At 40.2% G+C, this 14,085-nt stretch overlaps 1 protein-coding gene across 20 annotated transcripts in view; it reads left to right on the forward strand.

Annotated features, from left to right (window-relative positions):
* KANSL1 (KAT8 regulatory NSL complex subunit 1) overlaps nucleotides 1-14,085 on the forward strand; it is a 195,588-nt gene that overhangs the window by 156,479 nt on the left and 25,024 nt on the right. For 18 of the 20 annotated variants that reach the window (XM_013989922.3, XM_084984100.1, XM_084984102.1 and 15 more), the window contains 2 exons: nucleotides 1,782-1,891; nucleotides 2,676-2,871. In XM_013989922.3, coding sequence (XP_013845376.1) covers nucleotides 1,782-1,891; nucleotides 2,676-2,871 — 306 coding nt within the window. Of the gene's footprint in view, nucleotides 1-228; nucleotides 1,892-2,675; nucleotides 3,946-5,492; nucleotides 5,636-14,085 lie in introns of those variants that run through there. The other 2 variants (XR_014820985.1, XM_084984105.1) reach the window with 2 other exon arrangements.

Here is a 14,085-nt window from a genome sequence, read left to right on the forward strand (position 1 = left end):
ATATATATGAAACAGTAAATGTACAGGGTAGCTAACAAGGAAGACAGTATTTCCCCAGTGTTTACTCATTGTAGTTAACTCATCTGTTTTGTCTGTTTATATACCTTGATCCAGCTTTTTGGATAATCTATATGAAATTTTAAAAATTGGCTTCCCAATCTATTGTCTTTTTTTTTTTTTTTTGCTTTTTAGGGCTGCAATCACAGCATATGGAGGTTCCCAGGCTAGGGGTCTAATTGGAGCTGTAGTCGCCGCCAGCCACAGCCACAGCTACAGCAATGTGGGGTCCAAGCTACATCTGTGACCTGCACCATAGCTCATTGCAGTCAGCGGATCCTTAACCCACTGAGCAAAGACAGGGATTGAATTCCTTATGGATCCTAGTCAGGTTCGTTAACCACTGAGCCACAGAAGGAACTCCTCTATTGTCCTTTCTTGAGACTGCTCTCAGGTCTGTAGATACTTTGGTGTTTTCTTCTTGAGGGTATGAAGATCAAAAAAGAAATGGTACTAGTAGCAGGGGAATGGGAACATCAGAACACCCCCAAAGTCAGCTTGAATGTAAGGAAGAGGCAAAGACCACAGCTCTTCTGTGCTATTCCAGCAGTTCCCAGGGCTGAGGGATAAGTGACCTGTGGCTATATTGCCTATACTTCAGAAACTCAATGGGATTGACATCTTACGGCTTCCCCTAGCCCTTTTAGCCTCGTAAATATATAATTTGTTTTGAAATAGTGAATGCAAACGTTTCCAGATTCTTTTCACCTTGCATTTTTCATTTTATAAACTCTAAGCTTATACAGCTGACTCTTGAACAGTATGGGGTTTAACCTGTGTTTAATGTGTAGTCAGCCTCCCTATCCACAGTTCCTCCACATGTGAGGAGTCAACCAGCCACAGACTATGTAGTACTCTAGTGTTTACTATTAAAAATCACCCACATATAAGTGAATCTGTGCAATTGTTCAACCTAAAAGTTGTTAACTGTGAAGTTCCCATTGTGGTTCAGTGGTAAAGAACCCAACTGGTATCCATGAGAACACTGGTTCCATTCCTGGCCTGCTAAGTGAGTTGAGGATCTAGCCTTGCTGTGCTGTGGTGTAGCCCAGCAGCTGCAGCTCCAATTCGACCCTTAGCCTGGGAACTTCCATATGCCATGGGTACAGCCCTAAAATATGGAGGAGGGTAACTGTTTATGATTTGCATAGTCCAAAGCCAGTAGTTACTACCTGATAGCATTAGGTAGTTATAATTATTCATTGACATTTTATTAATTTTTTTATTTTATCACAGAGGAAAATATATGAATATATTTGAGTATGGTTTTCTGGAAACAAGCTTCTAGCATAAACGGTGAAGTTGGACAGATACTAACTGCATTTTAATTTCCTCTTATATGTCTTGTCACTGAACTTAAATATCCTCGACCCTTAGGTTGAAGACTTGTTACTATATAATTGTTTCGCTGAGATTTTGTTCCACAGAATCATTAATTACGTCTTTTCCCTGTCACTAGACACTTTGCTACTTTTATTTTAGTCTAAGTATTTTAATTCTTGTTTTTTTAAGCCAAAAATGCAGTTATTAGTTACTTGTTAGGACTGCAGCTCAGGAGGCATAGAACCAAGAGGCCACTTGGATTGTGTTCCACATGTGAGTTTTGTTTTTCAAGACGGTCATCAGAACTTTTAGGTTTTTCATTAAAATGAAATTATGCTGCTTTTCCAGCTGGTGCTATTGGTTAAATGTTGATAATATATTTCATTTTTCTTCTCATTAAGATCGAGTCTGTTTCTCAGCCACTGGAAAACCATGGTGCCTCTGGTCATCCTTCAGAGTCATTATCTAAATCATGTGGAGCATTGAGACCTGTCAATGGAGTTATTAACACGTAAGTTTTATCTCTTCTACATACTTAATTATGCTCAGCAGGCCTGTAAAAGATGGGTTTGAGGCTGTTATCCCTAGCCAGGACTAACCTTGGTTTAAAAAAGCAGAAACCTGATCACTTTATAATATGTGCATGCCTCCACCTGTAGCAAGTATATTTTAAATAGCATGCTAATGTATTTTCCTTTTATTCAGTATGTCGTCAAATCAGCTCGGCATGGAGAAAAATAAAGTCCTAACATTATTATGAGTCATTGTGATTGGTCCTATCTTGGTAGAGAAGTGTTTACATAAAATCCTCTACTCTATATAACAGATTAGATCCCTCAAGGCTGTAAATCTGTATTTATGAAAGCACAAGGAATCTTTCTTCATGTGAACAATGGATACACATCCCTGAAAGGCAAGTTCACAGGAGAACTGATTTTTAGGCAGCTTATTATTAACATTTGCAAAATTCATCATTTTCTTACCAGTTGTAGTTTACTAGACTTTTTTTAATTCATATTTTTGTTGTGGAAGAGAACTTATTCACTAGAACTTGAGTTTACTTATTGACTTTTGTACTTTTCAGACACGTAGAGTTCACATCTACCGAGAAAGAGCCTTACAAATAAGCACAGGCACCACATACACGCTTAGTTAGCAGACGTCAGCACCAAGAGATAAGCTGTGCCTGCTCTAGAACAGTGGTTTGTGTCTGTGCAAGTAGAGGTGGTTGAACCAGTATTAGAGGTTTCCTTGCGTCTTCTGAGAAGTCAATATTCTTCCTTTCCCTTTTGTAGTCTTCAGCCTGTCTTGGCAGACCACATTCCAGGTGACAGCTCTGATGCTGAGGAACAATTGCATAAAAAGCAACGACTGAATCTAGTTTCTTCATCAACTGATGGCACCTGTGTAGCAGCCCGAACACGTCCTGTGCTGAGCTGTAAGAAGCGGAGGCTTGTTCGACCCAACAGCATTGTTCCTCTTTCCAAGAAGGTTAGTGCAAGTGAGACTTGGTCATTGTTAAACAGTGAGCTAGATGCTCAGATAAAGGTACTAGTCTGTTGCCAACTTTGGTTCATTTAACCAGTGTTTTCCAAAGTTGGCTAACCACCAAGTTTTCCTGGGGAGCTTTAAAAAAATACTAGGTTCCTGAACTCTGTTGCCTAGATTCTGATTCCGATACTCTGAAGTTGGGCTTGGGAGTCCTGTTTTCAAAGAACAAAAAGCTCCTCTTAGAAATAGGAGCGAGGAAGTTGTTAGTTCTGCCATCAACAGTTGACGGAGAGTGGTGTGTCTTCTCATTATGCTAATATGACTGAAAACAAGAACGTGGAATGCTTTCCTTTTAAATAAGGATCTCCCTTAAAATTTCTAAATTGATGTAACTAAACGTTTGTCTTCACAGACTAAATGGCGATTATTTCACAACTACAGGAAACTTTGGATTGCTGACTCTTTAAATAGCAAAGTTGGGTTTATTCCAGAACTAAAGAAATAATAACTGCAGCGGAAACCATGCAGTGGTTAAGAGCATTAACTTTGAAGAAGACAAACTTGAGTTTGAATCATGGCACTGCCACTTAGTAGTTTTGTGATTTGGAGCATTTTAACACCCTGCTGCCCCTCAGAGATCTCATAGGGTTGTTTGAGGATGAAAAGAAATGCATGTTATTTGCTTATTGGGGTGTCTGGCTGATAGATACTAGTACAAAGTTGCTGTTACTGTTAAAACTTTTGAGGTTTTCTGTTTTTTGTTTTTTTGTGTTTTGTATTTTTGTCTTTTGGGGGCCACACCTGGGGCATATGGAAGTTCCCATGCTAGGGGTTAAATCAGAGCTACAACTGCTGGCCTATGCCACAGCCACACAGGATCCGAACCGTGTCTGTGACCTACACCACAGTTCATGCCAATTACAGATCCTTAAAACCCACTGAGCCAAGGCCAGGGATCCAACCCGAGTCTTCATGGATACTAGTTGGGTTCGTTACCACTGAGCCACAGTGGGAGCTCCCAAAACTTTGTTTTTAATAATCAATCACTCAATCAGCAATTTTTTTTGGGGGGGGGTTCTTTTCAGGGCCACACTCGCGGCATATGGAGATGCCCAGGCTGGGGGTTGAATCAGAGCTACAGCTGCTGGCCTATACAACAGCCACTGCAATGCCCGATTCGGGCTGCGTCTGCAACCTACACCACAGCTCATGGCAATGCCGGATCCTTAACCCACCAAGCAAGGCCAGGGATCAAACCTGCAACCTCATGGTTCTTAGATTTGTTTCCACTGTGCCACAACAGCAACTCCTCAATCAGCAAATATTTTTTGAGCTCTTAAGATAAGCTAGATCTGTTCTGTGCACTGGGAATACAATACTAAACACAACAGACACAAAATTCTTACCTTCACACAATAACCTGTTGGGTAGAGATAGGAAATAAAATAATAAGTGAAGTATGTGCTATGTCTTATAGTGTTGAGTGCTCGGGAGAAGAATGTAGCAGAAGAGGAACGGAATGGGGAAAGTCGAGGAGTGCAGATGGAATTCAGCGTTGAGGCCTTGTTTCCTTTCAGGTCTTAGAGATGCGAAAGATAAGAGACTGGGAAGAAGTGACTGGTGAAGTAGAAGGAAAACCAAGAGAGTATGGTTATGTGGAAGGCAAGTAAAGAAAATGTTTCAGGAAAGAAGGGATAATTATCTGTGTTAGAAGCTGCCAGACAGGTTAAGTCAGATGAAGACTGAGAATTGACCATTGGATTTGGTAGGGCTGAGGCTGCTTGAGACCTTTGTGAGCAGTTTTGTTAGAGGGGAAAGAGTGAAATTCTGATTGAAGTAGGTTCGGGAGAGAATGAGGGAAGGACTTGAGGGAACCGTTATAGATAACACTTTCAAAGAATATTTCTCTGAAGGGAAACAGAGAAATAGCCTGTTTGATTGAAAGGGAATCTAAAGATAACTCTATTGCAGTATGTTTGCTGGGGAGAAAACTGAGGACAGGGAAGAGGATTAGTTGATTAGGCTGTACCATTTCTCTCTTGTGTATTCCTCAGACTGCCAGAGTTACCAAAATACCAGAAAAGAATTTGGCAGGTTTTTCATATTGACACTTGAGTCAGTTTTTTTATTTATAATCATGCAAATCTAAATTATTTTCTGAAAAGTTGGAGAGTTGATACTGGGAAAGCAAAGAAAACAGTGTATTACTCTTAAATATAAGAAAGTAGTTTTTGGACCTGCCCTTGATGCTTTTATTTAACAAAAACAAAAAAGTCACCAACACCACCTATTCATGGAGAAATAGTGTGCAGTTTGCTAGCCACTGTGTCATGACATCTAGCGGTGTGATAAAATTTTTCTGAAGTATATATGGCCTCCTGGATTCTTTTTTTTTTTTTTAATGTCTGTGAAGTAGCAAGTCTCCCTTGTTACTAGCAGCTTATTGTTCATGTCTAAAAACTACTGTACTTGTGAAAATAAATGTTTAATACAAGGAGGAGGGAGTTCCCGTCGTGGCGCAGTGGTTAACGAATCCGACTAGGAACCATGAGGTTGCGGGTTCGGTCCCTGCCCTTGCTCAGTGGGTTAAGGATCCGGCGTTGCCGTGAGCTGTGGTGTAGGTTGCAGACGCGGCTCGGATCCCGCGTTGCTGTGGCTCTGGCGTAGGCCAGTGGCTGCAGCTCCGATTCGATCCCTAGCCTGGGAACCTCTATATGCTGTGGGAGCGGCCCAAGAAATAGCCAAAAAAAAAAGACAAAAAAAACCAAGGAGGAGACATATGAAGCATCCTAAAGACACTTTGCCTCCACTGCCAGTGTCTAAATCAGAATCATTCTGACATACAGAAGTAAGCTGCATGGTAAATAAGACGAGTAATTCTTTTTGGAAAACAAACCATTTGCTGGTTATAGCAGAAATGCTGGAATTCTGCCAAAGTTGGTAGCTCTCTCTTAGTTTCTCACTATGTCTCCGATGGCTCCTTGCTCAGTGATACTCGCTGTTGAGCTATTACCTTCCTTCCCCTCTATCATTTTTCAGATGGATTTGCCAAGCAGATTTATTCAGCAGTGTTTTGGGTCCTCGCTGTGTTCCAAATCACCTGGGTTTCATTGAACAAAAGTTCTTGCCCTCATGGAGCTTATTCTCTAGTGGCAGAGTACTCAGAAATGACCCATTGCTTAGAGTAGTAGCCTCTAAACATTTATGAGTGTTTTATATGTGCATTTAAAACACATACAGAATAAATTTTGAATAGGCTGAGGTAAAATAAATAGAAGCTCTAGTGTTTTATTTATAAACTATCCTCAAGCCAAAAGAATTTTTTTTAATACTTTGAATTAGTTTCCTGTGATTAACAGAGAATAGTGGATACAGCCTTACTCTGATAGTGGACTTCCTCCATAAGCATTGCATTGAGTTTTTAATGGGAATTCCTTCAGAGAGAATCGATGTTATTACAATATTAAGAGAACACAGAATTTCTCTATGTATACGAGTATTGTATTTCTTCATTTGGTTCTTACATATTATCTGTGTTCTTGGTGTTTGGTCACATGAATGAGATCTTTTCTGTTAGTGTTACTTTAAGAATGAGGTTGGTTTTTAGGTATTTTCTAATTGCACAGTTTTTCTGAACTCATGGCAGTATTTTGGTTGATTGTTTTTAATTTTCTATCTTGACTTTCTATCATCCACAAGCATTTGATACCTCTTTATATACTTACTCCTTTTCCTTGTTCAGGTGCACTTTCACAACAGTGTTAAATAGTTGGTTGTAGTGAAATATCTCATTCCTGGTTTCAATGACAATACTTTTAGAAGGTCACTATTAATTTTGATGTAGATCGACTTAAAATGAATTAGAACACTTGTTTATCACTTGCTATGCTCTGGAAAGGTTTACAGATTTTAAAGGAGGGATCAGTTTCTTTAAAAATTTGTTGGAACTTGAGGTGAAAACCATCTGAGACTGGCATCTCTATTCTGTAGAAAATGACCCATCTCTCAGATATTTTCACCTTTACTCATACAGAATTTTATGGCAAGCATTCTTAATTTTTATTTTTTAAATATTTATTTTAGTCTTTTTATTTTAGGGCTACGCTAGATTCTTTTTTTTTTTTTTTTTTTTTTTTTTTTTTGGGTGTTTTTGCCATTTTTTGGGCCACTCCCGCGGCACATGGAGGTTCCCAGGCTAGGGGTCGAATCGGAGCTGTAGCTGCCAGCCTACACCAGAGCCACAGCAACGCGGGATCCGAGCCGCGTCTGCGACCTACACCACAGCTCACGGCAACGCCGGATCGTTAACCCACTGAGCAAGGCCAGGGATCGTACCCGCAATCTCATGGTTCCTAGTCTGATTCGTTAACCCCTGCGCCAAGACAGGAACTCCAGATTTTTAAATTCATGTATCGTGGTGAACATCCGTTTCTTTCTTTCTTCTTCCTTTTTTTTTTTTTTTTTTAAGGACCATACCTGTGGCATATGGAGGCTCCCAGGCTAGGGGTCCAGTGGGAGTTATAGCTGCCAGCCACAGCCACAGCAACGCCAGATCCAAGCTGTGTCTGCGACCTGACCTACACCACAGCTCATGGCAATACCGGATCCTTAACCCACTGAGCGAGGCCAGGGATCGAACCCGCAACCTCATGGTTCCTAGTCAGATTTGTTTCTGCTGCACCATGACGGGAACTCCAACATCCATTTCTCAGTCTTCATTTTTTGTCTTCTCTTTGATTAATCTTGTCAGCAGGTTTTCTATTTTATTGGTCATTTCAAAGATCAGTTCTTTGCTGTAAATTCCTTCTTCCTGTGGTCTTGGTCCCCCGTGTCCTGTTCTCCACCCTGCCCCCTGCCACCACCGCCATACTCAAATGCTTAGTTAATTTGTTTTCTGTTCTTTATTACATCATGATAAAGGCATTTAACTTTCTGAGTTGTCTTCTGAGTGTAGTTTGGATAGCATTCCATAGCCTTTGATGTGTGAAGAAAGTGTTCTTTTTGCTATTTGTAAATTGCCTTTGAGTTATTTTCTCAAGAGTTAAAAATTGAGTTTCCAGACTCGAAATTATTTTTCTTTTTAAGCCTTTGTTATTAATTATTAATTTTTATAGCATTTTGATCAAAATGATGTTCCTATAGCTTCTGCTTATGTTTGTGGTCTATTATGTAGCTTTTTTTTTAAAAAAAAATTCATTGGTATCTAGTATAATTTTATGTATTTGTATCCTCTTTGTGACTTTGTGGCTCCTGTCTTCAGTAGTTGTTTATGCCTTGCATTCTACTCTGCTTGATGTTAATGTTTAGTGTATGTGTTTTTCTCATCCATTTGCTTTTAACATTTTTGTCTTCAATATGCTTTTGAAACACCATAAAAGTAGAGTTAGGGTGTGTGTGTGAGTGTGTTCATCTCCTAAAAGTCTTTGATTTTAATGGAGATTTTATTAAAAGAGAATGGTTTTTAATTTTATATTCAATTTTGAAACTAGATTTAAAGACTTATTTAGGCTTAATTTGATTGTAACGTTTCCCTGTTTACTGACAATTCTTTTTATCTTCTTATGCCTATTTATTTATTGAGTTCTTCATTTGTGGTTTTTTAGTGATTTGCACAACAATTTTACTGTGTTTCAAGTTCTTAGATCATAACCTTTGTCCCTTAAAACTCCGTTCTACTATGTTTTGGTAGGGAGAGCAATTGTTTATTGTTGTGTTTGGGCATAGAATCAGACTGGTGCCAATCTTAGTTTCTTTCCTTTTTATTGGAGACTGATTCTACTCTACACTGTCCAATATGGTAGCCACTACCCACATGTAGCTATTCAAAATCAGGGTAAAACAATGCAGTACTTCATTCACACCAGCCGCATTTCAAGTGTTCAGTGGTCATGAGGCTAGTGGCTACCATATTTAGTCACACTAACATGAAACATTTCTATCACTGCAGAGCTGCACTGGACAGCACTTCAAAGTGTTTTATGTAGGGCTGTCAGGTTTTCTTCTATAATAGCTTTGATTTTTGATTCCTTTACGTTCGTAGTTGTCTCTTTTTAAGTATACCAGTTATGTTATTTTCTATCCTTTTTGTCTAGCTCTCACTACCTGCACCACAACTTTACTGTGATCGTTACATTGGGTATACAAAAGTGACTGGCACATTTTGAATGCACATAATAATTATTCACATGGTAGCTTTTAACTTCTCGTTGTTTTCATCCCTTTGGTTCCCCCCTAGTGTAAAGGAATAAGAGTTAAATTTGTTGCCCACATCCTACTTTAATTTTCTGCTCTGTAGTTCCTCATATGTAGGTTTTAATTCTACTACCATGGGTCAAGGTTTTTTTTTTTTTTTTTTGCTTTTCAGGGCCACACCCATGGCATATGGAGATTACCAGGCTAGGGGTCGAATCAGAGCTGTAGCTGCCAGCCTGTGCCACAGCCACAGCAACACCAGATCGGAGCCGCGTCTGCAACCTACCCAACAGCTCACAGCAACGCCAGATCCTTAACCCCCTGAGTGAGACCAGGGATCAAACCCACAACCTCATGGTTCCTGGTCAGATTCGTTTCTGCTGCATCACAACGGGAACTCCTATTTTTGTGTTTGTTTTGTCTGCACCTGCAGCATGTAGAAGTTTCTGGGCCAGGGATCAAACCTGAGCCGCTGTAGTGACAATTCCAGATCTTTAACCCACGGTGCCACAAGGGAACTCCTAAAAGAAAATCTTTTGTTTCCCCAACTTATTTGACAAGAGAACCTTAGTAATCTGCCTAAGCATGCTCATGAACTACTATGGTTCCAAGAGAAACATTTCAGAACATCTGCTTTCTGCTCTTATCTCTTGTGATGATGTTTAGACACTGGCAATACTGAAATGCAGAGTTTTAAAAATGAAACCTTTACCCACTAATGTTTTCTATTTCCTAAAATCTCATTTTAAACTTATGAATAGTTCTTCTACTACACAGTGGGTTAAGGATCCAGTATTTTCACTGCAGCAGCTTGGGTCAGTGCTGTGGCATGGGTTCTATTCCTGAGAATTTCTGTGTGCCATGGGTGTAGACCCCCCAAAAAAATTATGAATAGATGAAATAGATGTTTTTAAATATGCTAAATATAAAACAGAAACTTTATCTGCAACATTGATTTAGTTCTCCCATTTTATTTTCAAACATAGTCTAAGTTTATAGGAAAATAAATAAAAGGTTAAATGTTCATTTTCTTTGTTTTTTTTGTTTTTTTTGTTTTTTTGTCTTTTTGCTGTTTCTTGGGCCGCTCCTGTGGCATATGGAGGTTCCCAGGCTAGGGGTCTAATTGGAGCTGTAGCTGTCAGCCTACGCCAGAGCCACAGCAACGCCAGATCCGAGCCGCGTCTGCAACCTACACCACAGCTCACGGCAACGCCGGATCGTTAACCCACTGAGCAAGGGCAGGGATCGAACCCGCAACCTCATGGTTCCTAGTCGGGTTCGTTAACCACTGCACCGTGATGGGAACTCTTACATATTTCTTCCTAGTTACTTTTTTTGGCTGCTCCCAGGGTATGAGGAAGTTCCTGGGTCAGGAATCGAACTCCTGCCACAGCTGCTATCCAAGCCTCAGAGGCGACAATGCCAGATCCTTAACCCACTGCACCAGTATTTCTCTTTTTTGTTTGGTGGAAGTGGGGAGCAGCATATGAGTTCCTGGGCCAGGGATCATATCTGAGCCATAGTTGTGATCTATGCCACAGCTGTGACAATGCCAGATCCTTAACCCACTGTGCCAGGCTCAGGATTGACTCTGCGTCCCAGTATTCCAGCAATGCCACTGATCCCATTGGGATTCATAATTTCAGTGTATTTGGTTTTGTTGTTGTTTGTTTGTTTGTTTGGCCACAGCATGCATTAGTTTCCAGGCCAGGGATGGAATCTGAGCCAAAGGAGTTACAGCACCAGATCCTTGACTTGCTAGGCCACCAGGGAACATAAGATACCACATAAAAAGTGATGCTGTGGTTTGCCTAACCATCCCACAGTTCATTTTTAACTATTACACAACAAGTGAACCCTGAGCATTTGGCACAATTTCAAAGTCTTTACCTGTTCCCTTATCATCTTAGCGTAGTTCCTTAGCAGTCTACTTTATAAGAAATATTTACCAAGAGTCTCCAGTTGTTAATAGTTCTGCAGGTTTGGGCTATTTTAAGATTGAATCGGGTAGTACCGACTCCAGTATTGTGGATGATTATTGCCACTGGTAATGCTTTCAACAGTGATTTCCAACTGTTATCAGAAATTGCTCTGTTCACATTCCCAAGACTCCATAATGATTTTTAAAGTTTGTATCAAAATCCAGCTAAAGTCCATTCCGGTAAGTCTCTTGAATCTAATTTTATAAGCTTCCCCTTTATCTCTTTTTTTCCCTCGCATTTAAACAAGTTTATGATTTGCTTGGATGTTTTCTTTGTGTTTTCACTTGGCTTGGGTTTTGCATAGTTTCTTAAATCTGTGGATTGGTTTCTTTAATCATTTTTAGTACAAACTAAGCCATTTATCTCTTCAGATATTGCTCTTGCCCCATCCCATTCTCTGTCTTCTTCTGGGCCTCTGATTACAAGCGTGTTAGACTTGGTCACAGTGCCCTGCATGCCTTTAACTTTTTTTTTTTTTTTTTGGTCCTTTTTTTTTTAGGGCCGCATCCGAGGCACATGGAGGTTCCCAGGCTAAGGGTTGAATCAGAGCTGTTGCAGCCAGCCTACGCCACAGCAGCGCCAGATCCAAGCTGTGTCTGTGACCTACACCACAGCTCACGGCAACGCCAGATCCTTAACCCACTGAGCGAGGCCAGGGATCGAACCCTCAACCTCATGGTTCCTAGTCGGATTCATTTCCACTGCACCATGACAGGAACTTGAATGCCTTTTACTTCTGTTCTATGTTTTCATGTATTTTTTCCCTCTGTTCCTTAATTTATGTAGTTCCTATTAGCCTACCAGTTCTCTTGTCCATACTTCTGGTATGTCTAATATGGTGTCAAATTTGTTTTGAGTCAGTGTTATATATTTAAAAGATTTTTGTAGCTCTAATGCTCTTTTTCTTTGGAGTGGATTCACCTTCTTCTCCTGTTAGCCAAATATCATGGGGGCTGAGAACTTGAATGCTCTTAGGGACTGAGATGAGTTGGGTTGCAGTTGTGAGAAGGCTTTGTTTCTCTCTGGTCCATTCTTGGGGCATGGTCTTGCTTCTTTTTCCCACTTCCATCTGGGAGCCTGATATTATGACCAAATGCCCTTCCCTCTTATATATCCTAAACTCTAATTCTAGTCTCCTCATCCAAGAGAGCTTTTCAGAAGCTTCTCTCTACTTTTCAGAGGCTCTCTGCTTAGCTTCTTACCCATTACAGTGTCAGAATTTTTCAAGTGCGTTAGAAGCATGAGTACCTAACATGCATCATTCTTAGTTTCCTGTCCTTTCTTTTCACAGGGAATTTGTCTCTTCAAGTCTCCGATGTTGTCCCCTCAGCCCTATAAAATCATCGGAACCTCTGTTCATTTCTTTGTCCCCAGAAGTGACCCTCTGCAAAGGCATCACATTCTAAGCATCTTTCCAAATCACCCATTGTCGCCAAGAAGCAGCAGCTCTACATTTCATGGTTTTTCCCTCTCTGGAAATCTTGGCTCCTCAATATTGTAATTGTTTTAGCATTTCTCTTGCATATTAAAAAAATTTTTTTTTTTTTTATATGGCCTTTCTTGTTCTCAGTGAGAGTGTTGGTTTGGTAAAGCTGTCCATCATACCCTTTTTTTTTTTTTTTTTTTTTGTCTGCACTTGCAGCATGCGAAAGTTCCCGGGCCAGGGATTGAACCCCTGCCACTTCAGTAACCAGAGTCACCAGAGCCACTGCAGTGACAATGCTGGATCCTTAACCCGCTGAGCTACAAGGGGAACTCCTCTAATTTATTTGTTGAGAAAACTGGGTTGTTTATCCCACTTATTTATCCCATGGCTTTATATCTTTCTGCTTGTATCCCCATGGTGTAACTGTCTTGCCTCTTGTCATAGCTAACAATGTTTTATTGGATTCTGGGCATTTAGTTTTTTGTGGATTGTGCTATCTAACTTTAAAGAGGCTTTGTTTTTTTGGCAGGTAAGTTACTCGAGGTTCAGTTTTTCCTTTATCAGGGAGGGGGTTGAGTAGCCTATGTTAACTCCACTCATAAATTGGGAACTTCTGAGGTCTTTTTTGAATGCTCTGTGCCACTTGACTGTTCACAGTGCACAAGTCTCCTCGCCTGTGTGAGCTCTGGGAACTCTTGAGTTCACAGCTCCTCAGTTGTTTTTTTTGCCTGACCTAATGGAGTTTCACCCTCTATGTGGGCTTCTTGGTATTCAGCAGACACTCAGGAGAATCTCGTGAAGATTTCCAGAGCTCTTTTTCTGTATGGCTTCCTCTTCTCAAGAATTCTGCCTCATAATTACCAGTCACCTGAGCCTCTGCACTTCAATTCAGTGAAACTGTCACATTCTGCTTAGAACCCCTCACCTGCTGTGCACTCTGCAGTGTGCCTCCAGGCAGAAAGCCAGGGCAGTCAACAGGCCACCTCATTTGTTTCTCAGTCTTAAGCTGTATTGTCTGTTTTTCTAGTTTATGGCTAAAGGATAAATCTGATCACCTTTATTCCATTTTGGCCAGAAGTCCTGTGGTGTCATTGTTCTCTTTTCCAAAATTTTGTCATGAAATTGTTCAAACATGGTAGTATTGAATGAATTTTACAATGAACAGCTAGCTATGTATTTACCCCCTAGATTCTACCATTGATGTTTACCACATTTCATCACATTTCCATCCTTCTATCTGTTCATTAGTCTTAATTTTAAAGTGTGTTAAAAGTCAGTGATACTGCTCTGTCCCCTGCATTTCTTGAAAACGGGTAGTTGGATATAGAGACTTGAACAAATTTAGGTTTGAGTTTGTGCAAGTGCATTGCATCAAAAGACGTGGAATGACTTACCTCTCTTTTTATGTTACCCTCACTGGTGGTCATCGCCTGGACCCCATTGTTTCTTTAGGAGTTGAAGTGATGTTCTGTTTATTTATTAACTAGACTGTCTATAAAGAGGAAAATGCCCTTTTCTGCAGTTGGTTTACTCTGAAGTACAGTTTGTGCAGAAAAAAGCATGATTCATGTTTATTTCCTTTCATCTATCCATTTTTGAATAATAATTTGGTTT

Source organism: Sus scrofa, chromosome 12, assembly GCF_054392235.1.
Source record: "Sus scrofa isolate SSC_HxYL_T2T_F1_AM1 chromosome 12, Sscrofa_HxYL_maternal_Yorkshire_Landrace_v2.0, whole genome shotgun sequence".
Lineage (NCBI taxonomy): Eukaryota > Metazoa > Chordata > Mammalia > Artiodactyla > Suidae > Sus > Sus scrofa.